We start from the raw sequence: 27,128 nt of genomic DNA, 5'->3' as shown, positions 1-27,128 counted from the left end.
CAAGCGGTAGCGCGCTCGCCTGGCATGCGTGCGGCCCGGGTTCGATCCTCAGCACCACATACAAACAAAGATGTTTGTCCGCCGAAAACTAAAACAATAAATATTAAAAAGTTTAACAAAAAAAAAAAAAAAAAAAAAATAAGAACCATATGATCATCTCCATAGATGCGGAAAAAGCATTCAACAAAGTACAGCATCCCTTTATGTTCAAAACTCTAGAAAAACTAGGGATAACAGGAACATACCTCAATATTGTAAAAGCAATCTATGCTAAGCCTCAGGCTAGCATCATTCTGAATGGAGAAAAACTGAAGGCATTCCCTCTAAAATCTGGAACAAGACAGGGATGCCCTCTCTCTCCACTTCTCTTCAACATAGTTCTCGAAACACTGGCCAGAGCAATTAGACAGACGAAAGAAATTAAAGGCATAAAAATAGGAAAAGAAGAAATTAAATTATCACTATTTGCAGATGATATGATTCTATATCTAGCAGACCCAAAAGGCTCTACAAAGAAACTATTAGAGCTAATAAATGAATTCAGCAAAGTGGCAGGATTTAAAATCAACACGCATAAATCAAAGGCATTCCTGTATATCAGTGACAAATCCTCTGAAATGGAAATGAGGACAACCACTCCATTCAAAATATCTTCAAAAAAAATAACATACTTGGGAATCAACCTAACAAAAGAGGTGAAAGACTTATACAATGAAAACTACAGAACCCTAAAGAGAGAAATAGAAGAAGATCTTAGAAGATGGAAAAATATACCCTGTTCATGGATAGGCAGAACTAACATCATCAAAATGGCGATATTACCAAAAGTTCTCTATAGGTTTAATGCAATGCTAATCAAAATCCCAACGGCATTTCTTGTAGAAATAGAGAAAGCAATCATGAAATTCATATGGAAAAATAAAAGACCCAGAATAGCAAAAACAATGCTAAGCAAGAAGTGTGAATCAGGCGGTATAGCGATACCAGACTTCAAACTATACTACAGAGCAATAGTAACAAAAACAGCATGGTACTGGTACCAAAACAGGCGGGTGGACCAATGGTACAGAATAGAGGACACAGAAACCAATCCACAAAACTACAACTATCTTATATTTGATAAAGGGGCTAAAAGCATGCAATGGAGGAAGGATAGCATCTTCAACAAATGGTGCTGGGAAAACTGGAAATCCATATGCAACAAAATGAAACTGAATCCCTTTCTCTCGCCATGCACAAAAGTGAATTCAAAATGGATCAAGGAGCTTGATATCAAATCAGAGACGCGCCGTCTGATAGAAGAAAAAGTTGGCTACGATCTACAGTCGGTGGGGTCGGGCTCCAAATTCCTCAATAGGACACCCATAGCACAAAAGTTAATAACTAGAATCAACAAATGGGACTTACTCAAACTAAAAAGTTTTTTCTCAGCAAAAGAAACAATAAGAGAGGTAAATAGGGAGCCTACACCCTGGGAACAAATCTTTACTCCTCACACTTCAGATAGAGCCCTAATATCCAGAGTATACAAAGAACTCAAAAAATTAGACAATAAGAGAACAAACAACCCAATCAACAAATGGTCCAAGGACCTGAACAGACACTTCTCAGAGGAGGACATACAGTCAATCAACAAGTACATGAAAAAATGCTCAACATCTCTAGCTGTCAGAGAAATGCAAATCAAAACCACCCTTAGATACCATCTCACTCCAGTAAGATTGGCAGCCATTAGGAAGTCAAACAACAACAAGTGCTGGCGAGGATGTGGGGAAAAGGGTACACTTGTTCATTGCTGGTGGGACTGCAGATTGGTGCAGCCAATTTGGAAAGCAGTATGGAGATTTCTTGGAAAGCTGGGAATGGAGCCACCATTTGACCCAGCTATTCCCCTTCTCGGTCTATTCCCTAAAGACCTAAAAAGAGCATGCTACAGGGACACTGCTACATCGATGTTCATAGCAGCACAGTTCACAATAGCAAGACTGTGGAACCAACCTAGATGCCCTTCAATAGATGAATGGATAAAAAAAAATGTGGCATTTATACACAATGGAGTATTACTCTGCATTAAAAAATGACAAAATCATAGAATTTACAGGGAAATGGATGGCATTAGAGCAGATTATGCTAAGTGAAGCTAGCCAATCCCTAAAAAACAAATGCCAAATGTCTTCTTTGATATAAGGAAAGTAACTAAGAACAGAGTAGGGACGAAGAGCAGGAGAAGAAGATTAACATTTAACAGGGATGAGAGGTGGGAGGGAAAGGGAGAGAGAAGGGAAATTGCACGGTAATGGAAGGAGACCCTCAGGGTTATACAGTGGAGGGGGTAGAGAGAGAGGAGGGGAGGGGAGGGGAGAGGTGGGGAGGGGGGAGGGTGGAGGATGGGAAAGGCAGCGGAGCACAACAGACACTAGTATGGCAATTTGTAAATCAATGGATGTGTAACTGATGTGAATCTGCAATCTGTGTATGGGGTGAAGGTGGGAGTTCATAACCCACTTGAATCAAAGTGTGGAATATGATATGTCAAGAAATTTGTAATGTTTTGAACAACCCACAATAAAAAATTAAAAAAAAAAAAAAATACAGGATGTTCAGTTAAATTTCGAGTCAGATACACAACGAATAATTTTTAATATAAGTATGACTCATGTAAAATCTGTATTTGGCAATCCTATCCTGCACCCCCATTAACACATGTCAGTATCTCATCTGCTCTTGAATGTCACCCTAAAATGTCACCTTCATCATGCAATCTTCCCCAATTTTCTTCATTGAATCAACAAATATTTGCTGAGCCCTAGGATGAAAATTGTGGTCTCTGAGATCTCTAAGGAACTTTGAGGTTACAGAAGTAGAGAGGGAAATAAGTAGAACAGAGAAGTAAGTACAATATGCCTTGTGAGGAAAAGAGGAGACCTTTGCTAGGGATGCTTATGAACACTTGTTGAAAAAGAGGCATTTATAAACTCACAAAGGGAATGGGGATGTGGCTCAATGGTAGAGTGCTTGCCTATCACGTATGAGGCCCTGGGTTCAATCCCCAGCACTGCAAAGCAAACAAACAAAAAATCACAACAGAAGAGCAACTCAAATAATTTGAGTTGTATGAATGAAATTCCTTCAAAAATACACTTTACTAAATACAATTTCTTGGGTTTTTTTTGTTGTTGTTGTTGTTGTTTGATTGGTTGGTTTTAGGTACTGGGGATTGAACCCAGGAGCACTCTACCACTGAACTATATCCCAGGTCCTTTTTTATTTTTGTTTTGAGACACAGTCTTGCTAACAAGTCCAGGCTGGACTTGAACTTGCAATCATCATGTTTCAGCCTCTGGAGTAGCTGGGATTATAGCTGTGCATCACCAAGTGGACTCAATTTCTTTTTTTGTAACAATTTCTGGCTTGATTTAATGAAGATGCCAGTTAGCCAACTTTAAAAAAAAGATGAATATCTTCAATGTAATAGAAATATAACAATGGTCCAATTGAAGCTCATTACTTTGGATAGACTAGATAGATTAAGATAGTATTAGAGGGGGCTGGGGTTGTGGCTCAGTGGTAGAGCACTTGCCTAGCATGTGCAAGGCACTGGGTTCGATTCTCAGCACCACATATAAATAAATGCATAAAATAAAGATTCATCAATATCTAAAAAGAATTTTAAAAAAGAGATAGTATTAGCATGTTCTATATCCTAAAAAAGAAGGGGAAAAAATCCTGCTTACCACACGTTGAGCCGCTATCAATGCTGCTAATGTACTTCGTCCAGGTGCTCCTGGGGCACAGAAGGAAACCTGGACTTTGCTTCCCTTGACGGTCATGCCATCTGCTGCTTGCTGAACCTCTTCAGCATGCTCTGCAGTGTGATACTCAACCACTGCAAAGCCGCCAACGTAACTACCTTCATCCTGTGCAAGCTGACAATAATACATTTTATTAAAAGGGAATTTTGATGTTGACTTAGAAACATTAACTTACAATAAATAATTTTCAAGTTCAAGAACATTTATACATATTAGCACATGATGCTGATGAAGATAATGTTTTCTTTTTCTATGAAAATAAAACTTTACTCACTGCTCCAATACACTCCTTCCTGAAGACAGGAAGATAAAACAGGGATCTGTCAACTTTTTGATTTTCTAATTTATTTTAACAGTCAATGCTCAAATGATAATAATCACTAAAGAGTAAGAAAAATATTTTTAAGAAAAAAATTTAATTTATAGGAAAACATGGGGACACAATAATGAAAGCTTTCTTTAAAACAAAACTCACTGGATACATGGACAATGAAACACACCAAAGAATTACTGGAACACACGTCAACGTAAAATAAAATCAGTATTTTCAGGAGCAGAAAGGGAGGAGGAAGCATTCAACTTGTAGTTCAGCAGTTTAGGCAGATTCCAGCAATCTGGTCAAGTATACCAGATTAATTTCTGAAAATTGTGTCCCAAGTTTGTTAAAATACCATATGTAACACACAACCTTTATTTCTGAAGGTAACCTAAGTAAATGGCTGCCGTGTAGAACTTGATTTATTTCTAGTCACCCACCTGTAGGAGTGTAAGGGAAGATACTAAAGTCCTGGATCTGTAAAGACTGGCACAAAGAGCAAAAATAAGAACAAAATAAGAAACTACAATGTTTCTAAGTTTTGAACATGTCTAAATCATCTTACATACATTTATGCTCAAAGGGATCAATGTGACAACTTCCAGGTTTGTGTGTCTTTGAGAAGACACACTGACAACACTTCTCTGTGTTTGGCATCTCAGATATTGTTACAAATAAATCGCTTCTTAGTTCTTTTCAGTCTCCTTTATTTTTAAAATGAACTGTCTTCTACTTTCTGGTATACGTAGACCAAATTTCCATCGTTCCTTCATGTGCTTTATTCCCTTTAAAACTGTCTTCAAATGTCTTTGTCTCCATGAACCATTTTACAATCACGTGGGGAAAAGTGAAGATGCATACTCCTTCCCAACAACTCTGTTCTCATGATCCAAGCCAGAACTTCAAACTGGATTTGTAAAGGTCACCAATCCCTTTGGTCTCCTGACCGCAGTGACTGTGTCTTTAACGCTGTCTGTGTCAATTTACCATGCACTAGGCCTCAGTTAACAGGCCCACGGAAAAGAAAGCATTCTGACATTTTTTTAAGTATTTATTTTTTAGTTGTAGTTGGACACAATACCTTTATTTTATTTACTTATCTTTATGTGGTATTGAAGATCGAACCCAGGGCCTTGCTCGAGCTAGGCGAGAGCTCTACCGCTGAGCCACAACCCCAGCCCCGACATTGTTGTTTTAATAATCTTTTTTGAAAACTTTAAAAATACCATTTACTATTTCTGTTTCATTATGATGAGCTTCCTTCCTTCACAATATGTAATATCATTTTAAGTCTTTCAAATGACAAAATCATTTTAACTCCATGGCATCAGTAGTTTTAGAGAAGAATATTTCAGCTCAAAGAAAGCCATTCAAAGATATAATGGTTTGACTTGCAATCTAGTTAATTTTCCACTATTTTGAAGTATTTGAAAAGCTAAATGGTCACTCAAAAATATTACAGCAAACATTTTCTATTAGTGTAAAGCATGACTCAATAATCTAGCTGTAAGGTAGCTGTCAACTCTGGGGTTCATAATTCAAACATAATGAATCATGATTGCCATTTCCCCTCATATTTGCCTCAAAGCCTCAACTAAAGTTATAAAGAACTATGTATGACTACATGATGATATTGCTATAATTCTTAGTCCACAAGAATATCATATCAATAAGGCAATCAACTTTTAATAACTGGACAATGATAAAAGTTTATAATTAGGGGCTGGGTTGTGAATAAGCAGTAGAGATCTTGCCTAGTCTGTGCGGGGTGCTGGGTTCAATCCTCAGTGCCACATAAAAATAAAATAAAGGTATTGTGTCCAACTATAACTAAAACAAAATATATTTTTTTAAAAGTTTATAATAAAATATTCTAATTTTATAAAATTCTTGGATGGTTTCTTTGATGCTTATATTGGGATCGGAGGGGTGGAAATGTAAGAAAAAGGATGGTAGCATTAATCATATTTATGTACATACATATATTACTAAAAACAAAAAAATGTAAAGCCAAAATATATATATATCTGTATCTGCATGATCTTGCTCATATTCAGAATCTAAAAAAGCTGAAATTCTAGAATTAGAGAGCAGAATGATGGTTAACAGCAGGTGAGACAATTGCAATGTGTGATTGAAGAAATGCTGGTTAAAAGATACAAAACTCAAAGAGATAGGAAGAATAAGTTCACTGTTGCACAACATGGTGGCTATAGTGGACAATGTATTATTGAAAAATGGTAAGAGAGTGGATGTTTAGTGTTCTTATAACAAAAAATGACAATCACGGGAGCTGGCAGTGTAGCTAAGTGGTAGAATGTTTGCCTGGCATGCACAAAGTCCTGGGTTCAATCCCCAGCATTGCAAAATAAGTAGATAAACAAATATTTTTAAAAAATATTTTAAGTAATGCATATTATAATTAGCTAGATTTACTCACTTCGTAACATATATATACTTTAAGATATCATGTTATACATGATGAACATATGTAATTTTATCTGTCAAGTTAAATACACACACGCACTCTCCAATTTCAAAATTTCTATTGCAATAGTAAGAATTCAACAAATGTAAGATTAAAGGAAAATGGGAAGAAAAAAGAGGGAAGGAGGGAGGGAAAAGAGCATGGAAGGAAAGGGAAGGTGGTAAAAAAGAAAAAAATGAAGACAAGGAACAGGAATAATTGATCAGTTGCTATCAAAACTCAGGAAGGGAAGGAGTTTTTACACGGTATATATTCTCTCTATTTACTATTATAAAGCACTTGACATTTCTCACCAGTGCTGTTAGTTTTCAGGATCTTCTCTAAATGTCTCACCTCCATGACTCCATTAAGATATACTTTTAAACTTCATGATACTTTTCTATACTCCATTATACCACTCTTCGTACATCATGTGCAATTACTTGCCTACTTGTCTTTCTCCTCTACAGAATTTTGAGGGAGGGAGGGAGGGAGGGGGGGGGGGAGAGAGAGAGAGAGAGAGAGAGAGAGAGAGAGAGAGAGAGAGAGAGAGAGAATATCCTTCTATTCTCTGCATTTTGGGCACTTGGCATAGAATCTGGCACAGAGAAAGTACTAACTTAAGAGTTGGATAAACAAATGGATGAATCAACACATGGCTGGACAAATGGATGGGATGAGGAGGGGAATGAGCAAGCCATGGATTTGCTAAGGCATACTTAACTACACACAGTATAGTTTGGCCCTTGAACAGAAGGAATTGACTTAAAATTTCACATGTGATTAAAGTCTTCCTTATAGACTAGAACAGAATCAAATTATCCATTGTAATATTCACACAGGTATGAAAAATAAATGTTTGAGTTTACACAGGAGATATATACACAGATATTTCTAGGTGATCTCCTAAAAATACATACCTGGCAAAACACAGGCTTGTGGATACTGGAAAAAAATTGCAATAGCTCTTCTGAATCCCTGTAGTCACTAGGGAGTTTATCTATACAAAGGCACTTAGAATGAATGAGCTCTGAGGCCAATAGATTAACATCCATCCATTGTGCAAAGAGTGCTGATGCTCCCAACTGTTTACCCAATAGTTCCAATCTAGCCTTTGCAGCAAAGTCCTTTTTCATGTATTCCACAAATCCATAGCCTTTGGAATGGCCAGTAACTTCACTGTAGACCAGAAAACATCTCTCAATATTTCCGTAAGTACGAACAAGTTCTTCAAACTCTTCTAACGTGAAAGAAATGGGCAGGTTGGTAATACACAGCAAAGCATCGGTGGGCTGGAGTTGAACTATCAAGTCTTTGCCTCGAAAAGAATATTGATGAAACATCTGAATTGCACTCTGGGCTTGTTCTCCATTCAATAAGGTAACAAAAGCTGGAAGATAATAATAAAGTGAATTAAAGAGTTTTCTAGGCTAGTGTTTTCCAATTTTTTTACTGTGACCCACAGTAAGAAATCCATTTTATGTTCACACACAGTTTTTCTGAAACATAATTATCATGAAATTATACCCCTGTTATATGAAAAGCACAAAGCACTAATTTTTTAAAGTTCTATTTCACAGTTTTCTTAATGCTGACATCTCACTAAACTACTTCCATGGTCAGTTGTTCAAATAGAAAGTATGGAAATTATATTAGGAGTTCCATTGTAAAGTCCTACCATATTCTAAGAGTTTTGTTTTTTTTTTTTTTTTTTTGGTAATCTCCTCCAAAATATAGAGATATAATTTTTCCCTAACAATTTGTGATACAAAAATCTTATGAAGTCTTCATAAAAAACAAAAACAAAAAACCACAAAGGTATACCAAAAAGACCAACTGCCCAGAGGAGGAGAGCCAGTTCTCACTAACTCATGTATGTATTTTCTTAAAATAAGATTACTTAGGTTGAAACAATTCACAAATGTATATAATTTGGTATACTTTTATGAATAATATCTAATGAAAAGATCACATGATTTTGATCTTAGACAAATAGCCTAGTTTTAAATTTGATAAAACAATAAAAAACTGTCCTCTCTACCTAATGAAATCATTCCAGCACCAAACAACAAATTGATATGATAATTTATACAATATAGCTAGGTATGGTAGAGATCCAATCTACTAAGGAGGCTGAGGCAGGAGGATCATAATTTGAGGCCAGTCTCAACAACTTAGCAAAAATTTTGTTTTAAAATAAAAATTAAGAAAGGGCTGGGGTGTAGCTTAATGGTAGAGCCCCACTAGGTTCAATCCCTTGTACCATCCCCCCAAAGTAATTTAAACACAAGGTTCTAAATCAATGAAAAAAAAATCATACAATGTGTGTCTATTAAAATTTTAGGGCTGGGGATGTGGCTCAAGCGGTAGCGCGCTCGCCTGGCATGCGTGCGGCCCGGGTTCGTTCGACCCTCAGCACCACATATAAACAGAGATGTTGTGTCCGCCGAGAACTAAAAATAAATAAATAAATATTAAAAAAATTTTTAGCCATGTTAATTATCTATTTATCTAATAAAGTAAAAATATTTTGAGCAACTTTCTAAGAAAATTGGAAAGCCCCACATTAAAAGAAATAACACAGGACAATCCATAAGTTACAAATAAGTTGCTCTAAAGAAAGTTCCTCCGGGGGCTGGGGATGTGGCTGAAGCGGTAGTGCGCTAGCCTGGCATGCGTGTGGCCCCGGTTGGATCCTCAGTACCACATACAAACAAAGATGTTGTGTCCGCCAAAAACTAAATAATAAATATTAAAAATTCTCTCTCTCTCTCCCTCCTCTCTCTCTCTTAAAAAAAAAAAAAAAAGAAAGTTCCCCCCTCTCCCACTCTATTGGAAATATACAGTGGAGTTGCTCTATATAAGCATTTAATTTACCCAAATTCAATTAGAACAGCATGATAATGAGTTGTATATAGAAAATATGTATAAAGCAAGAAAGGAAGAAAGAATTTAAATAGCCTGGGTAATTCTGCCTGTCATTTCAATCTGTTCTTCCCTCAGCTGGTCTTCGTGCCCACGGAGGTGGCTCGCAGTGTGAGCATCTCACCACACTGAGTATGAAGCTAACATTTAAAAAACACATCTTTCATTTAACATGGTCTCCAAATGCAAGGAAATCATTGCCAACGGAAGAGCCAATGCTTTCAACACTAGAGAAAAAATAGCTTTGCCATACTTATTGAGAGAATATCTCTTGGTTTCCAACACCCTTTTTAAATGGCTTAAGTTATTTTGATTCTGTATCTTTTTTCACCTCTTATGCTGATATAAAATATCATCTAACTCAATTTCCTTAAAACATGCAAATAAGTCAACTGACAGTTTGTAAATACTGGTTATGTTCCTAATATCAGCCATAAAATCATTAGCTCATGTGTTACTTGAATTCTCAGGACATTTGGAACTGTTTATTATTCCCCCTGCCTTTTTTTTTTTTTTTTTTTTTTTTTTTGGTACTGGGGATTGAACTAAGGGGCACTCAACCACTGAGCCATATCTCCAGCCCTATTTTGTATTTTATTTAGGGACAGGGTCTCACTGAGTTGCTTAGCACCTCACTTTTGCAGAGGCTGGCTTTGAACTCGCAATTCTCCTGCCTCAGCCTCCCGAGCTGATGGGATTATAGGCATGTGCCACTCACCCTGCTAACATTCCCTTTATTAATTTCCTTGGTATACTCTTTCTTGGGTCATACATGGGTAAACTGTCTGAGTACTCCTTCCTCTGTTTCCTTTGTTACATCTTTCTCCTCTGTGCATAGCTTCAAGGTAGCTCTCCTTTTTGTTCTTCCTGGCAGATTCACACACAGAAATACCTGTGTGCCTGTATCCAGCAGCTTCCAGCCACTGAGTCCCTCTTCTCTCCTGCTACACCTTCTTTCCTTGGGGCAATCGAGTCTCCTCCCATTTATTCAGTAGTATGTGACAAGTACCATGTTAGGCACCCAATGCACTGGTGAATAAAACAGGTACGATTCCTTTCAACATAGAGCTTACACTCTAATAGGGACACGAAACACTTAACAATGAGTTACAAAATGTGGTGTCATCAGAGAGGAAGTAGGAAGGACCATGGGAGCAATTTAATACAGCAAATAACACAGTCTGGAAGCCCAAGAGGGCATCCTATACTCTAATAATTCCCAAACCAATGTCAATGTTTTTAATCTTCAGTTATACACACACACACACACACACACACACACGCACGCACACACACATGCACACACCGGACTGTCCAAACATTACTAATGATCTTCATCTTATTGCCACCAAGAAAAATGAAAACAAAAACTCAATTACTGCTCCTCTTCCTTTGTTCCTTATTCTAGCTGGTGACCTAACACTCCCAAATCCGAAACCGGGAATCCCCCTAGACTTGTCTCCTTCATCTCCCGCATAAAAAGTTCTCGAATTCCACCCTTATTCAATAGGTCTTGAATCCATCCTCTTTTCTTTGTTCTTCTAGTTTTTCCTCTTTTTAATCCTTTTTTCACAGATGACAATACAGCACTCTCAAAAACAGGAGCTTAATTGTGTCTGTTTACTGCCCGAACTGCAATGGTTTGGTATTACCAACGGCAGCCGGAGCCCAGCTCAGCCAACAAGCCCTTCTAGCGAAGCCTTCCCCAGTTTGACTCCAGCCTCGATAACTGCCCTAGTCCCTCCCCTTCCCACACTGTTCTTTATTCTCTGACAATACTGAATTATTTGCAGGTCCTGTAAACATCAGGTTGTTTCAGGCATCTTATACATTACACATGTAGTTCATCTTGCTACAAGATCCTTCGCTGTATCTTCAGCTACTTGGTTGAGTTTCAAATTCAGCCCAGGGACTGCTGCACCATGGCTTCCAGGAAGCCTTCCCTGAAACTCTCTCCCAGCCAAAGTTCGCCGTTCCTGGTTTTCCGATACCTGTGCATTTTGAACTTTGCTTGAATCGTTGCATAAATTACTATGACTGTATCCCCACCAACTGCTGCAGTCATGACACCTAGATAAATGAATAAATGCATGCATCCATAGAGTGACAATATATTTAAAAACTGACAATCTCTTATTTTTTCTTCTCCTTTGGGGATCTGCATTTACTCAACCCAAATAAAAGATTTTATGGTAGAAACTAAATGTCATAAGCAAATTTAAAATTTCAAGCAGTAGGAAAAAAGGTCACTTTTGTTCTTATATAGCTTCTTCCATGTTTTTCAAAGATCATAAATTCACTAAAAGCAATAATTTTTTTTTCTCACATTAACTCTGGTCGAAGTGGCAGATGTCATTTTAAAGAGAAAAGCTTGTAAGGGATTTTAGGATTAATTCTCTTACGCTTTTCCTGTGTTAAATATTCCACAATTGGTCCCAACTCTTAAGACAAGTCATTGCTTGCTCACTATTAACTCATTATTGGGATAAATTTGATGGAAAGCATGCCACACATTTTCCCCTAAAGTATCCTATTTTAGTTTAGTATGGCACTACCCCACTTGGTGCTGGGCTTGAACCCAGGGCTTCACAAATGCTAGATAAATACTCTACCCCTGAGCTACATCCCCAGCCCTCATGTTTGTATTTTAATACAATAATTTCCTCATATCTACTATAGAAAGCTCTGGTTGATAGGTTATAGTTTATAAGTGTCAGCATCTTTTATCAATCTACTTATTAATTATATGTTTCTACAGATACCATCATTGCTACTGAAATCCAAGGAAACACCATTTAATACAATTAATGCATTTCTTTGTTGTGTTATTTTAGTGGGTGACTTAGGGCTTACAGTGCATCTTCAACCTATCACAGTCTACTCTCAAGTAATATTATACACTTCATGTACAGTACAGGAGCTTGACAACAGTGTACTTCCATGTCCCCCACACCAGTCTTTGTATTATCGCTATTACACATCTTATTTCTGCATGTGTTATAAATTTCAAAATAGTGTTATTTCTACTCTAAAAAGTCCGTTATCTTTTACATAGACTTAAATATTAAGAAAAAGTCTCTACCCACATAATGACCATATCTGGTATTTGTGTGTGTGTGTGAGTGTGTAGTTCCAGATTTTTGTCTAGTATCATTTTTCTTCCTGCTTGAAGAACTTTCTAAAATATTTCCTACAATGCATGTTTGAAGACAATTACTTCAATATTATTGTATGACTGAAAAATATATTTTACCCTCATTTTTAAAAGATTTTCAATGGGTAAAGCATTCTATACTATTTTTATTTTCAACAAAGGAAAAAAAAGTTGTCCTTTGCTCTTCTCATTTGTATGGTTTCCTTTGTGTCATTTCCTGTGATCATCTTTATCTTTGTTTCTCTAAACATCTTTTCCCTCCCTGCTTTTAAGATTTCTTCTTTATTGTGAATTATAAGCAATTGATTGCAATATGCTTTGTAGTCCTCTTTATACATTTGTGCTTGGGGTTAAGTTTATCAGCTTAGAATTTTCATCAAATTTAGAAAATTTTCAGCCATTAATTCTTTATATGCTTTTATCTGTTTTCCCATTGCCACCACCAACCCTTTTGGGAATTCTAATTACTCCAGTATTAGGACTCTTGAAGTTGTCCCACAGTTCACTTATAAAATAGTTCATATGTTAGTCTTTTTTATTCTTTGTTTCATCTTTGATAGTTTCTTTTGTTACCTTTAAGTTCACTAACCTTTCCTCTGCTATGTCTATCCCACTGCTAAATGTAGTTTTCATCTTTGGGACTATGATTTGGTAAATTTTTAAAAATTTTAAAAATCTACTTCACATGCTCAATCCTTATTAGAACTTCTTATACCTATAGAACACAGTTATAAAAACTGGCTTAATGTCCTTCATTAATTTATCTGCATCAATTCCAGGTCAGTTTTGAGTAATGTTTCTCCTCATGATGGTTTGTACTTTCTTTTCTTTTTAAAAATCTTTTTAAGTTGTAGATGGATACAATATTTTTATTTTATTTATTTATTTTTATGTTGTGCTAAGGATCGAAGCCAGTGCCTCATATGTGAAAGGCAAGTGCTCCACCACTGAGCTACAACCCCAGCCCCAGTTTGTTCTTTCTTGCTTCTCTGCTATGTCTGATCATTTGTTGTTGTTGTTGGGATGCCAGACATTGTACATTTGGTCTTGTTTGAGTGCTAGATACTTCTGCATTTATATAAATACTCTTGAGTTTTGTTTTAGGGTATGGTTACACTTTTGGGACACAAGTGGATCTTTCCTGGTTGTACTTTTAAATTTTGCTAGCTAGGTAGAGAGTATCATTCGTCTAGAGGGAATCTTCCTCCCTCCTGAAGCAAAACCTTTCTCATTTCTCCTAGTGCTGCATGAATTATGCAGTATATTATTCTGGCTGGTGACAACACTTCTCCTGTCCCCATGAGCTGGAAGACTGTTATCTTTAATCCTTTTATCAATATCCAGTGACACTAAAATTTTGTGTAACCTACGAGGCAGCACTTTAAGTGTAGAGAAACAGTTGCAATGCACACTAGAAACAGGTATTGCAACATTGTTTGTAATACTCAATGCCTATTAGAAATGGATATACATCAATTGTGATAAATTCATGTGACAATATGTAGCAGTTTAAATCAATGAACTAGAGTTATATGTATCAACATGGAAAGATCTGAAAAGCAATGTTGAGTAAAAAGAACAAAAAAAGCAAAATGCCAAATGAAACATTTAGAATACCATTTATGTAAAGTTAAAAAAAGAACAATATCATTAATTATGTCTAGATATAGTAAAATTACATGTATTAATCAAGATACTGTGATCTCAATGGTATAACAAAAGGTTTTATTTTTGCTCATGCTGCATGTCCCATGTGAAGGTTTACCAAAAAAAAAAAAAAAAAGGCTTTGCTCATTAAAGCCACACTGGGACTTGGGTTGAAAAAGTTCTATGACCTTTCCCAATAACTTGGAAGTGGGATGCGCAAGCAGTTAATCACATGGTGTCTCTGAAGCCTTCTACCTAGAAGGCATACATGCCATTTTCACTCATTGTATTTATCAAAATGCAAATTGCATGTCCATTTTGACCTTCAAAGAGGGACAGGTAAATACTATCTTATCTCATGCCCAGAAGAAAAAGAACCACCTGTGAACAGCTCTACTGACTACCACAATGTAATGCACAAATTGAAAAGTAGGTATCTAATTCTTGAGTGCTTGCCCCCAGGTAAGGAGAGATGGAGGTATAGAATTGAGCATAATAGAAACTGAATTTCATCTTTATATGCAATGTTCTTTTTTACTGTTATTTTTAAAATCTGAAATAATTCAATAGATCTATATCAGGGTTCTAGCATGTATATCTCCCCCCACCCCGAAATCTTACCTGTTCGTTTATTTCTGTCCACGTAACAATACTTTAACTCATAATCTTTTAACAAATCATGAACTTCCTGAAAAAGAAAAACAAACAAACAAACAAACCATGAATTCAATAAGCACCCAAATTCAGTTGGTGGCTAATGTAGCTTGACTAGCCTACCCCAACTACAAAAAAAAGAAAACTTTTCTGAATTCTCCCTAGTACTTATTTAAATTAAAGATAGGGAAGGCCCAAAAGATATGGCACTAGCCTGAGCATCCAAATATATATCCCCCAATGCAACCCCTCCACATAGCCATGTTCCTGTTCAAATGGTACATTTATGGTCTCATGAGTGTATGAGGCACTGTCTTCATTCTGAATTTCTGCTTACACTTATGCCTTGATCTAGCATGGGGTAAACAAATCACTAAAGTTCACTAACTTTGTCTAAAAAAACATGCATACTTTGAAATTCCAGTTCACATGTTCTTTCATGAAGAACATTTTCCATAGACTGTGACGTCATTCTTCTTGATGCTAACAATAGTCATAACTTTATCCCTCTTATGGAAATGAACATTATATTTCTTTCTATTTATGTATACTACATACAGAGGTTTTAACAATACACCTGCAAATTTTTGTAGTATGAACACACAGAATAAATATACATTGCATTTCTTATAATAAACCACTTGTAGATTTTTAAATTAGAAATCCCTTGTTATAAATCAAATAACAACCATTGAAGTAGAGTATGTAGTTTTGATATATTTCTCTTGGGCAGCTAATAGTACTTGAATACAGGAACTTTATTTCATGTATTTATATATTACCTGCATTGCTTTACATAAAACAGGCAAATATACATTAAAGTACATGTATTTGAATTGATATATGGCCTTAAAGATTTTTGTTCATAATATATAACAAATTCAAAGGGATTAGACTATCACATAGGTGGACGTTTAGACCCCACATTGGAAGCCAGGTGGTGGCACACACAAGTAATCCCAGCAGCTCAAAAGGCTAAGGCAGGAGGATGGTGGTTCAGACCCTACATTGAAGAGTTACAACCAACCCATTCTATATAATGACTAAAAATACACAGGTGTTTATATAAGTACATAACCTAAATCCTTAATTCAGTAACAATGATTCTTATTACTGATATTATTACAGTTAAAACTTATTTAGCTTTCATTAGGTATAAGGCACTGAATTTGTTTCGAGATTCATCACGGTTGGGCTGCAGGGGCCCCCTCTAGCCTTCTATGGCACATTGTCTTACTCTTTCCAGTGTAAACTTTAAAAATAGCACACTACCATCTACAGTTACAGAAACAATTATTTTTAGTTACTTTGTGAGATTTTTGTCCCACCCCCCAACCCTGGTTTGAGGGTTTTTTTTCCCCTTCTTTCTTTTGTTCTTCTGTAAATGAAATGATTGTAGAATTGATTTTTGTGGGAATTCTAAAAGCTCTCTAAAACATTTCTGCAGCCTTTTTAAGCCTCATTCACAGAAGTACATGAAAGCACACACAGAGCCACAGGTTTCAGCAGTTTCAGTGCCACAGTTATATCAATTTTGGGGTCTCCTGATGAATCTTCTTTTTTTTTTTAAAGTGTGTACATAGATACTTCTTAAGATATAAAAGGGGCTGTGAACTAACTATGGTGTCTACTAAGTAGAATTTTGTGCTGGGAGGAATTGGAATTTTGTGTTTTCCCATCTGCATTCAGCCTTCTCCTCTGGGTTTTGAACCTAAATGGTTTTTCTTTCCAAATCCTCTCTTACCGGAGCTGGGCATTGTGGCACATGCCTGTAATCCCAGCGGCTTGGGAGGCTGAGGCAGGAAGGTCTTGAGTTCAAAGCCAGCTTAAGCACTTAGATAGGCCCTAAGCAACTTAGCAAGACCCTGTCTCTAAATCAAATATATAAAAAGGGCTTCAGTAGATGAATGGACAAAGAAAATGTGGTATATATACACAATGGAATATTATTCAGCATTCGAAGAGAATAAAAACATGGCATTTGCAGGTAAATGGATTGAGTTGGAGAATATAATGCTAAGTGAAGTTAGCCAATCCCCCCACAAAATATGCCAAAAGTTTCTTCTGATTTAAGGATGCTGATTCATAATGTGGTTGGGGAGGGGTGTGTGGCATGGGAGGATTAGATAAACTCTAGATAGGGCAAAGGTGAGTGAGGGGAAGGCTGGGGGCTTGGGGTGAGAAAGACTGTAGAATGAGATGGATGTCATTACCGTAAGTGCATTATGAAGACACAAATACTATGACTCTGTGTACAACCAGAGATATTTTAAATTGTGTTCTATATGTGTAATATGAATTGTAATACACTCTGTTGTCATATATAACAAATTAAAATAATTTTTTAAAAAAAAAAGGGGGGGCTGAGATGTTGCTCAGTGGTTAAGCACCTCTGAGTTCAACCCCTGGTACCAAAAAAAAAAAAAAAAAAAAATCCCCTCTTACCACTTTGAATTCTGCTGACTGTACCTCTCAAACATATTTATGATAATCTGCACATTATAAGAAAAGGTAAATTTTATAAGTTTATGCTCTGCTAATTATATATATTTATTACTGTATGACTCATTTATTTTTGTAACCACCTGTGGTCCATCCTTTGTTTTAATTCACACTTCGTACTAATGATGGTGTTGTGGAGGGAGACACTGAGATTAGGAAATTAATTTGTACTATTTCAGCCCATCTGTGAATGTAAAAACTTCCCTGTTGCCTTGCTGTGGTCCACCCCACCTGGTGTGGGACTGATAAATGACTGTCTTGACACTCACCCTTGGGACGGCATGGAGCTAACTCTCTGGTTCTTTCATTTCACCCTTAACAACAGCACAGCCTGTGGGGGGTGTTGGGGCGAGGTACCAGTATGCAAAGGGAACTCTGGTTTTTCCACTGGTTCTGATCTGCTGCCCATTTACTAACATGTGTACTGTATTTGCTTACAGACTGTAGGTAGACGTATAATGTAAAGCTTGGTTTAATAAACATTTAACTCTTCCAAAAAAAATAGTCATTTAATTATAAGAGCAACTCTCATAAAAATAATCTTAAGAACAGCATAGAAGGGGAAAATAAGAGGACAGACACAAGTTCAGAAATATTTTTTCTTTTTAACCCAGTGAAAGAGGAAAAGAAGAGTGATATAATAGGCAAAGGATAAAAGTATAACATATACCTAATTAAAATTAATTTAAAAAGAATAAAAATATAAAGCTGGATTTTAAAAAATCACCTATCATGTGAAAATTAAAGAAGATTATTTAGTAATGCTTATTAATAAGTTGAATTATAAATGTTTTAAAATGTGTACATGTATCAATTTTTAAAATATTGTTTGCTGATGCATATGGTACTATAATCAATATGCAGATTATTTTATTACTATGGTAACTTCTTATCTTGTATGCTTCAATGTTTTTCTTGGACTTACAAAAACACATAGTGTATTCTTCATTAAGAGAAACATAACTTCTCAGTAGCATAACATAATACATCTTGCCAACAGACTAATACTTTATGCAGAAGGTTTTGTTTGAAGGGATCCAGTGTATTCTTTTAGTTGCACAGAATCTAATCGTCTTTTCACTGGTGAACAGCTGTCAAGTGTGAGATAAAGAAAACATGATACTGCTCTTCCTATTATCACGTTTCTATAAACAAATGACATGTTATGCTACTCATTTAGCTAAAAGAATTACTTAAGAGAAAGCTTCAATATTCAAAGGCATATTTTGGAACTTAGAAATTTTATTTTGAAACCATTCAATATTTTTAATCATAGCTTTTCTAGGCATCAGATGTGGGATACAAATTTGCCAACTGAGAAAATTTGCAAAGCTTCCTACAAAGAAAAAAACCCAATTACTTTTTCTCTCCATGCCCTGGTTGTTTTGACCCAGGCAAAAGTGGGTCACCCCTCAATTTGAGCCCTGGTAAGTTGGCCAAATTAAAAACTTAAAACCTGAAAGAGAGTCCTAAAAACCATTTGCCAGTATTCTACCGTGCTCTGCCACAAAGAACTGAAAGAACTACAATTATAGCTCCCTATCACTGATCTGGCTTTATGACATTTCTATCATTTTACAAACTAATTTTAAAGCAGTTCCTTTGATTAAAAACTCTTTGTCCTCTGACCAGCAATATCATTTATGAATTTCCTAAAGCAAGAGAAGTTTAACAAAATTGATATTAATTTTAATAATATAATTCCAGAGAGGATTTACCACCACTCCCTGAAGTTAAACAAAAAGTTTTGCCCATGTACAATGTTTTCTTTCAATGACACCCCCACCTCCCTAAAAGTTAACCATTGTTCTGGCTGGCCTGTCCTTCTTTCTAAATGAAAGTTGGCCTTAGCTAGAAACCTGAATCGAATTGTCATCTCACCCCTTCACACACTTGGTTTTTATTATTAGAACAAGGCTTTCATACATTAAAGTACACTACGTTTAAACCCCACTGCTTTGGATTTGAAGAAGGCAACAGATATTTTTGTTAATTTTGTTTAAAAATATTAAGTAACTTGATAATTTAAAAAGATTATCTGAAATGCAAAATTATGAGACATAATAATAAAACAGATATCCAGTAACTCAAGATCTAGAAGGCGGAGGATGGGAACATGGGTACCACCGTTGTATCCCCCTTCCAATCCCATCTCTCTGCTTCCCCCCTTACACAGGAGTGTATTTTATGTAGATATGGATCCCCAAACAATATACTGTTTTGTATTACTTATTTTTTGAGCTTTATAACAATGGTATAATCCTTTTTAATCTTCTGTGCCTTGATTTTTATAATCAATCTTTGTTGCTAACATTCACTCACATTTCATGTGGTTGTCACTCATTTATTCACAACAGTTCTATATTTCATTCAATACCTCTAGTACGACTTATGTCTCCATTTTTCTTTCAATGAATATTTGTTTTGCTTCACCATTTTTAAAAATAAAACTCTATTGCATTCTTGTAAATATTACTTATCTCCTGGCTTTCATACACAAAGGGTTTTCAAGGAGCAAAATTCTTGGACTGTATGCCTGCAAATGACTCACTTTAAAAGAAATTGAAAACTTGTTTTCCAGAATAGCATGCCAGTTTACATTCTCATCACACACATACAAATATAAAAGTCTTGCTGATTCATATTCTTTCAATGCTTGATCAGATACCAAAGCTTTGTTAATTTAGTGTATATAAAATTATGTCTTATTGTGTCTTAATGTGTATCCTGATTAATAAGGTAGGACATTGTAATGGTTAGTTTAATGTGCCAATTTAACTAACAGTATCCAGTTATTTAATCAAACACCAATCTAGATGTGGCTATGAAATTATTTTTCACATACAGTTAAATATTTACAACCAACTGATTTACGTAAAGGAGAGATTGCTGTAGGTAAGGTGGGTAAGGCCTCATGCAATCAGTTAAAGGCTATAAGATCAAAACTAATGTTTCCTGGCATAGAAATTCTGCCTTAAGACTACAGAAGCTAGGTCCAGTAGTGTATTCCTGTAATCCCTGTGACTGGGGAGGCTGAGGCAAGCGAATCATAAGTTCGAGGCCAGCCTCAGCAACTCGACCAGACATTTAGCGACATAGTGAGACTGTCTTTAAATAAAAATAAAACAGGGTGCAGATGTAGCTCGGTGGAAGAGTGCCCCCAAGTTCAATTCCCAGAAAACAAACAAAAAACTAAACCAAATATTCCCTACAGATCTTGGACTGTCTAGCCCCCACAATCATGTGAACCATTTCTTTAAAATAAATCTTTACACACATATATTTTACTGTGTGTATATCCTGTCGCTTTTGTTTCTAACCCCAAGTGATATAGGCATCTTTTCATGTTTATTTGCATCTTCTAAAAAACATTTACTTATCACTATTACCAGTTTTTCTGCTTGTCTTTTTCCCCTCCGTGAAAAAATTTTTAAAATACTTGAATACTCATCCTTTGTAATTAATGGAATTATAACTGTACTGTCCTACTATGTGGTCTGTCATTCTATTTATTTGTGAGGACTTCTGGTGATGTACTTCTGGTGACATTTTTCATTTGTCATTCTATTCCCTTAAATTTGTAGGTTTTGTGCCTTAGGAAGTCCTTTCCTATAGAAATAGATATTTTCTTTTGTTTCCCAAGAGTTTTGATTTTTTTTTCACATTTCAGCATTTAGTCAGTTCAGAATTAGTTTTCACATAGTGTTAGATAGGATTTTTTTCTTCTCCATATGGAAATTAATTTATTTTTCCCAATGTTAATAACCATCAAACCATAATTCTTTCCTCGATGATCAGCAAAGGTGTATCTCTCAAATATCAAGTTCTCAGATACATATGAATCTGTTTGCCTCTTGCTTCTGTCCCATTAGAAATTCTGTCTTTCCTGTGTTAATATTATACTATCTTAAGTGACATAGCTTTGTGATATCCCATAAATCAAATACCTACTCTATTGATGTTGCTTCTAGTTTGGGACTATTCAAAATAAAATCAGGAATCAAGTTTGAGTAAAATATACATAGAATTGTTGAATTATATGGTAGATATATGCTACAGTTTGAATATGGTTTGTTGGAGTTAATCCCCATTGTGAGGATTAAGAGGATGAAAACTTAATCTGTTAATGGTTTTTAGAGGTAGGGCCTTGGGGAAGTAAAGAGGCCCAGATAAGTCATCAGGGTAGAACCCTAATGTCTAAATATTGGTGGCTTTATAGGAGAGAGAGACCAGAGGATACGCATGAATGCTCCCAATCTCCATGTGATGTCCTGTGCTGCCTTAGGACTTTGCCAGCAAGAAGGCCATCATCACACTGGGCCTCAAACTTGGATCAGAACTATGAGTCAAAATAAGCCTCTTTTCTCTATTATTTAGCCAGGCTCAGGTTTGTTTTTTTTTTTTTAACTAATATTGTATTTGTTTATCCTTAATATAAATTTTACGGGTTTTCTGAAAATTATGAAACAATTATACATGCTCCAGCAGAACCTGATTTCCTGTTGCTCCACATCCCACCTGGTATCATTCGTTATTTTACTTTGACCCATTCTGGTGGGAATGCAAGTGTGTCTAACTATGGTCTTACTGCCCTTTTCCTTGATGAGTAATAATGTTATGGAACTCTCCATTTATTTACTGGCCATTTGGATATACCCTTTTTGTGTGTAAAATGTTTTTTTTCCAATCATTTTCCTATCCAATCTACCATACTTTCTTTTCTGATTAATGCTTTTTGGGTCCTGTTTAGAAATCTTTACCTACTCAAAGTCATAATATTATTGTTCTGGAAAGTGTATATTCTTTTCTTGTTTTTATTTTGTTTCAATTTTAAAAATTTGCTCTTTTTAGATATACATGATATCAGAGTGTATTTTGACATATTACACATACATATACACGGAGTATAGCTTATTCTAATTAGGATCCCATTCTTTTGGTTGTACATGATGTGGAGTTTCACTGGTGGTGTATTCCTATATGAACATAGGAAAGTTTTGTCCAATTCAATTCTACTGTCTTTCCTATTAGCATTTATATTTGGGTGATGATTCATCTTTAAAACCTTTTTCTAAATGGTTTTAGGTAGGGAGTCAACTTTCGGCATATGATTATCTAACTGCTCCAGCATCATTATAGGAAAGGCCATTCTTATCCTTGTTGAACTGCTGTGTTGCGTGTGGGTTAATTTCTGGATTCTCTAGTGTATTCCACTGGTCTGTGTGTCCTTGTACCAATATCACACTCTATAAATTACTATACTTTAAGTGAGTTTTGAAATCTCATTGTGTCTTTCAACTTTTTTCCTTCAAAATTATCTTAGCTATTCTAAGTCCTTTGCAATTCTATATAAATTTTAGAACCAGCTTATTAGTTTCCATTAAAAAAAACCTACTATGGGGTTGGGGTTGTGGCTCAGTGGTAGAGCGCTTGCCTAGCATGCGTGAGGCACTGGGTTCGACTCCCAGCACCACATAAAAATAACAACAAATAAAATAAAGTTAAAAAAAAATTACTAGAATTTTGACACTAAAGATCAATTTGAGAAGTGACATTCCAAACATGATACAGCAAAAACAAAGTTTGGAACTGCCCTGACACTAAAGATCAATTTGAGAAGTGACATCTAAAAATTGAGTCTTCCAATTCTTAATTACAGAATGTTCTTCTATTTATTTGCATCTTAAATTCTTCTCTAAAATATTTATGGTCTTCAGTATAGAGATTTTACATTTCTTTTACTAGATTTCTTATACTGCATTTCATATTTTTTTGAACTTTTTAAATATTTATTTTTTAGTTTTAGGTGGACATAATATCTTTATTTTACCTTTATGTGGTGCTGAGGATCAAACCCAGTGCCTCATGCATGCTAGGTGAGTGCTCTACCACTGAGCCACAACCCCAGCCCCTGTATTTCATATTTTTGATATTAATTTACATTGATTTAAAAATGCAATAGATTTTAATTTTTAGCAATTGATAGTACATAAAAAAATAACAATATAAGTACATAAAAAGTATCATTGATATTTACATTCTGACCTTGTATATATCAGTTCTTTCTAAACTTACTGAATTCTGATAGGTTGTCGAGTATTTTCTATATATGCAATTATGTCTGTAAATAGAAATTTTGCATATTTATTTATTTATTTATTCTGGGGATTGATCTCAGGGTCACTCGGCCACTGAGCCATATCCCCTGCCATATTTTGTATTTTATTTAAAGACAGGGTCTCACTGAGTTGCTCAGTGCTCACTTTTGCAGAGGCTGGCTATAAACTTGAGATCCTCCTGCCTTAGCCTCTAGACCGGAATTACAGGCATGTTTTGGATCTTTAGATGTGTTTTAGCTGTATTGTGCTAGCTAGCATTTCCAGTAGGATATTAACTAGTCATGATTCCAGTATTTTTTCTAATCTCAGAGAAAGATGTCAATATTTTGCCAATGAATGTGATTAATTTTGGTTTTTCTAGATAATCTTTAAGTTGAGGGAGTTTCCTTGCTATGGGTTTTTAATTATAAATAGGTATTCAATTTTGTCCAGTGCTTTTTCTGCATATATTGAAATAACCAAAATCCCATCTTCATGCCAATAATCTCCAAATTCTTATTCAAACTTCATTCCTAAGCTCTTATTTTTTTGCTTTGAAACACATTTAGAACTGCATTTTTTTTTTTTTTTTTTGCTTTGAACTGTACCAGAAAATAAGTTTTGGGGACTCAACACAGGGCCTATCATATACTACATTTCATGATATTAGCTGAGTAGACATGGCATCAATTTTAACTTGGCTAAATTTTTAACTACTTTCAGGGAAGTTGTTTTGCGGAAAGTTCATTTGAAGACCCACTTTTTTTTTTTTTTTGCCAGAAGAACATTTTGATTTGGCCTAAAAAAATTAATAAACTTTCAACACTGTTATTAGCAGAGAAATAATGGTAATGTACTGATTGATTGTTTTAACCCTTGCACTTTATAGACATTATCTCATTTAATCCTAGCAATTCTACAAGCTGGATTTTATTGCTCTAATTTTAAAGACGAGGACATTGAGGCCTCGAGAAATTAGGGGACTTGTTCAAACAGCATGTGATGGAGCTGGGGTTCAACCCAGGCCAACAGAATTTAGAGCAAACACGATGAACTCCTAGACTACATTGTATCTCAGATATCACTGTTATGAAAATAAAGTCCACAAAATAGTCATTCCTATCACATTCCTGTATCTCACTGCATCGCTGAACTCCTAACCTTAGAACGGGATACAGCAAAAACAAAGTTTGGAATGCCTACCATGCAAATTCCTTGGAGATGAGAACAAAAGCAACATAACTTCTTTTTGACAGCTAGACATCTGACTGCATCACTCCCTCATTTAAATATTTCAGTGGCTCCTCATTTCCCTTAAAATAAAATCCCAACTCCCTAATATGGCCTATAAATTTTTAATCATCTGGCTCTGCTTAATGTGCCAGCCTTAAGTTTTACCACCATCCCTCTCAAGCCCTGTGCCTCAGCCACAATGGCCTAATTTTTTCTTGTCTTTAGGACTCAGTACACCCCCCCCCTTTTCCCCCATCATCCTTGCTGTTTATTTTCAAAATCACACATTACATACACACACACACACAACATTCAATCAAAAATGTATTTGACAAATCCCCAGTTTTTTTCCCTAGCTACTAAAAAGAAGGAATAATTCACAAATATGCATGTCATCCTTGCAGAAGAGCCATACTAATCTTCTCTATATCATTCCAATTACAGTTATATGTGCTGCCAAAGCGAGCCCAGGGCTTGTGTATCTTTGTTCCTATGACCATGGTGATTCTATACCCCGTCTTCCTCTTTCTTCTCCTAGCTACATTCTTTCTCCCATGGTCTCAGAGGAGTTTCTCCAAGGAGACTGTCGGGTCTGGTTAGATCTTTTCCTTGTGTTTCCATAGCATATTTCACCTCCCCATCCTCTACCATCCATATTTTAACTGTTTGTATACCTGTATCTTCATGACATTGTGGACTTAACAACAGTAAATATCATGTCTCTGCTTAGTGTGTAAATAGATCTCCAAGATCCAGCACTGTCTGCCAAATAGTAGCCCTTCGATATTTATTAAATGCATACATATTTGTTTCTACAGATTGTCTTCATCAATTCCATTTTTCCTGAGATTATTTTCTAGTCTTAATGTAAACCAATATATGTTTAAAGTACTCCGAAGAAAATCTGAACATATATTTTATAGTTACCTAATATATAACTCATTTCTGGAAAAAACATACATAAAATTAGTTAGCATTACACAATCTATCTATGAGTTTTTCCTTGCCGGTGTCAGGAGGAAGAGGACTTTAATCCATAGGAGTTAGATTTAGATAGTCTTCTGTTCCAAAGAATAACTACACATAAATCACAATCCCTTCTTCATTAATGTGTAAAATAATTTCCTTTCAAGTGTTACCTCCATGTACTACTGTATTCATTTTGTATTTCTGTGAACAAAGACCACACATTAAGGTGCTTAAAACGACAATTATTTATTATTTCATAATTCTTTAAATCAGATATCCAGGCAGGCTCTACTAGGTTCTCTTTAGGATTTCCCAAGACCAAGGCAAGCTATGCTCTTATTTGGAGGCTCTGAGGAAGAATCCCTTATCCCCTTCCGTTCATTAGAGGTCCTTGTGATTGTAGAACTGAAATCTCTATTTTCTTGCAGCCTGTCAACTAGGGATCACTCCAGCAACTACAGATTACTCTAAATCCTTGTGGTAGACACTCCAACTTCAAAACCAGCTCTCCTGATTCATATCTTTCCTATGCTTCAATTCTCTCTGACATCTCCTTTTGCTACCAGCCTGAGTAAGCACTACTTTTATAGGACTCATATGATTAGACTAGTCATACCTAGTAATGTCTTTTCATTTTATTTTTTGTACCAGGGATTGATAACCACTGAGTCACATCCCCATCCCTTTTTATTTTTTATTTTGAAACAGGATCTTACTAGGTTGCTTACATACTTGCTAAGTTGCTGAGGCTGGCTCAGTAGGCCAAGGCAGGAAGATCACAAGTTCAAAGTCTGCCTCAGCAACCCAGGAGAGCCTGCCTGGATATCTGACTTAGACTGAGGCAAGTCTTGCCTCAGCCTCCAGACCCTCTGGGATTACAGAAATGGTCACACACCCAGCTAGTAATGTCACTTTTGACTAACCCTAAATCAGATTAGCGACCTTAACTAGATCAGCAACAATTCATATTTACCATGTAACATAACAACGGCACATGTAATACCCCACCACAGTTACAGTCCTTTGGATTAGGACAGAATATCTGTAGGGACCGTTTTTAGAATTCTGGCACAACTGATACTACTACTGCTAGATATCTTTTACTATACCCTACATGTACTTGACACAAGCTATCTTAATAAGTCAGGTTTCGAAGCTCCAGCTGGGTTTGGAAGGCATCTACACATGAAGGAAGCTTGCATAGAGTATTAGAAGTGAGGAGGCCCTCACACAGGCAGGACGACTCTGAGCAGGAGGTGGATATGGAGAGAAGGCAGGCATTTGCAGGAGTGATGGGAAACTGAATACATAAAAGGGGGTTGATCAAGGATAATGAACATCAAATTTGTGT

General features: G+C 35.9%; 1 protein-coding gene and 1 non-coding gene across 2 annotated transcripts in view; both read right to left on the bottom strand.

The window, feature by feature from the left end:
* Raver2 (ribonucleoprotein, PTB binding 2) overlaps positions 1–27,128 on the bottom strand; it is a 104,403-nt gene that overhangs the window by 65,266 nt on the left and 12,009 nt on the right. The window contains exons 2-4 of the mRNA XM_046450841.2: positions 14,943–15,009; positions 7,516–7,985; positions 3,735–3,926 (exon numbers count right to left, since the gene is read on the bottom strand). Coding sequence (XP_046306797.1) covers positions 3,735–3,926; positions 7,516–7,985; positions 14,943–15,009 — 729 coding nt within the window. The remainder of the gene's footprint in view (positions 1–3,734; positions 3,927–7,515; positions 7,986–14,942; positions 15,010–27,128) is intronic.
* Positions 25,170–25,277, bottom strand: LOC124097052 (U6 spliceosomal RNA). Its single transcript, XR_006853094.1, has one exon. It is a non-coding gene; the product is annotated as a U6 spliceosomal RNA (small nuclear RNA).

Source organism: Marmota monax, unplaced genomic scaffold (genome assembly GCF_021218885.2).
Source record: "Marmota monax isolate L192 unplaced genomic scaffold, Marmota_monax_Labrador192_F-V1.1 WCK01_AAM20220418_F8-fsc00023, whole genome shotgun sequence".
Lineage (NCBI taxonomy): Eukaryota > Metazoa > Chordata > Mammalia > Rodentia > Sciuridae > Marmota > Marmota monax.
This window is presented reverse-complemented; position numbering and strand designations above follow the sequence as displayed.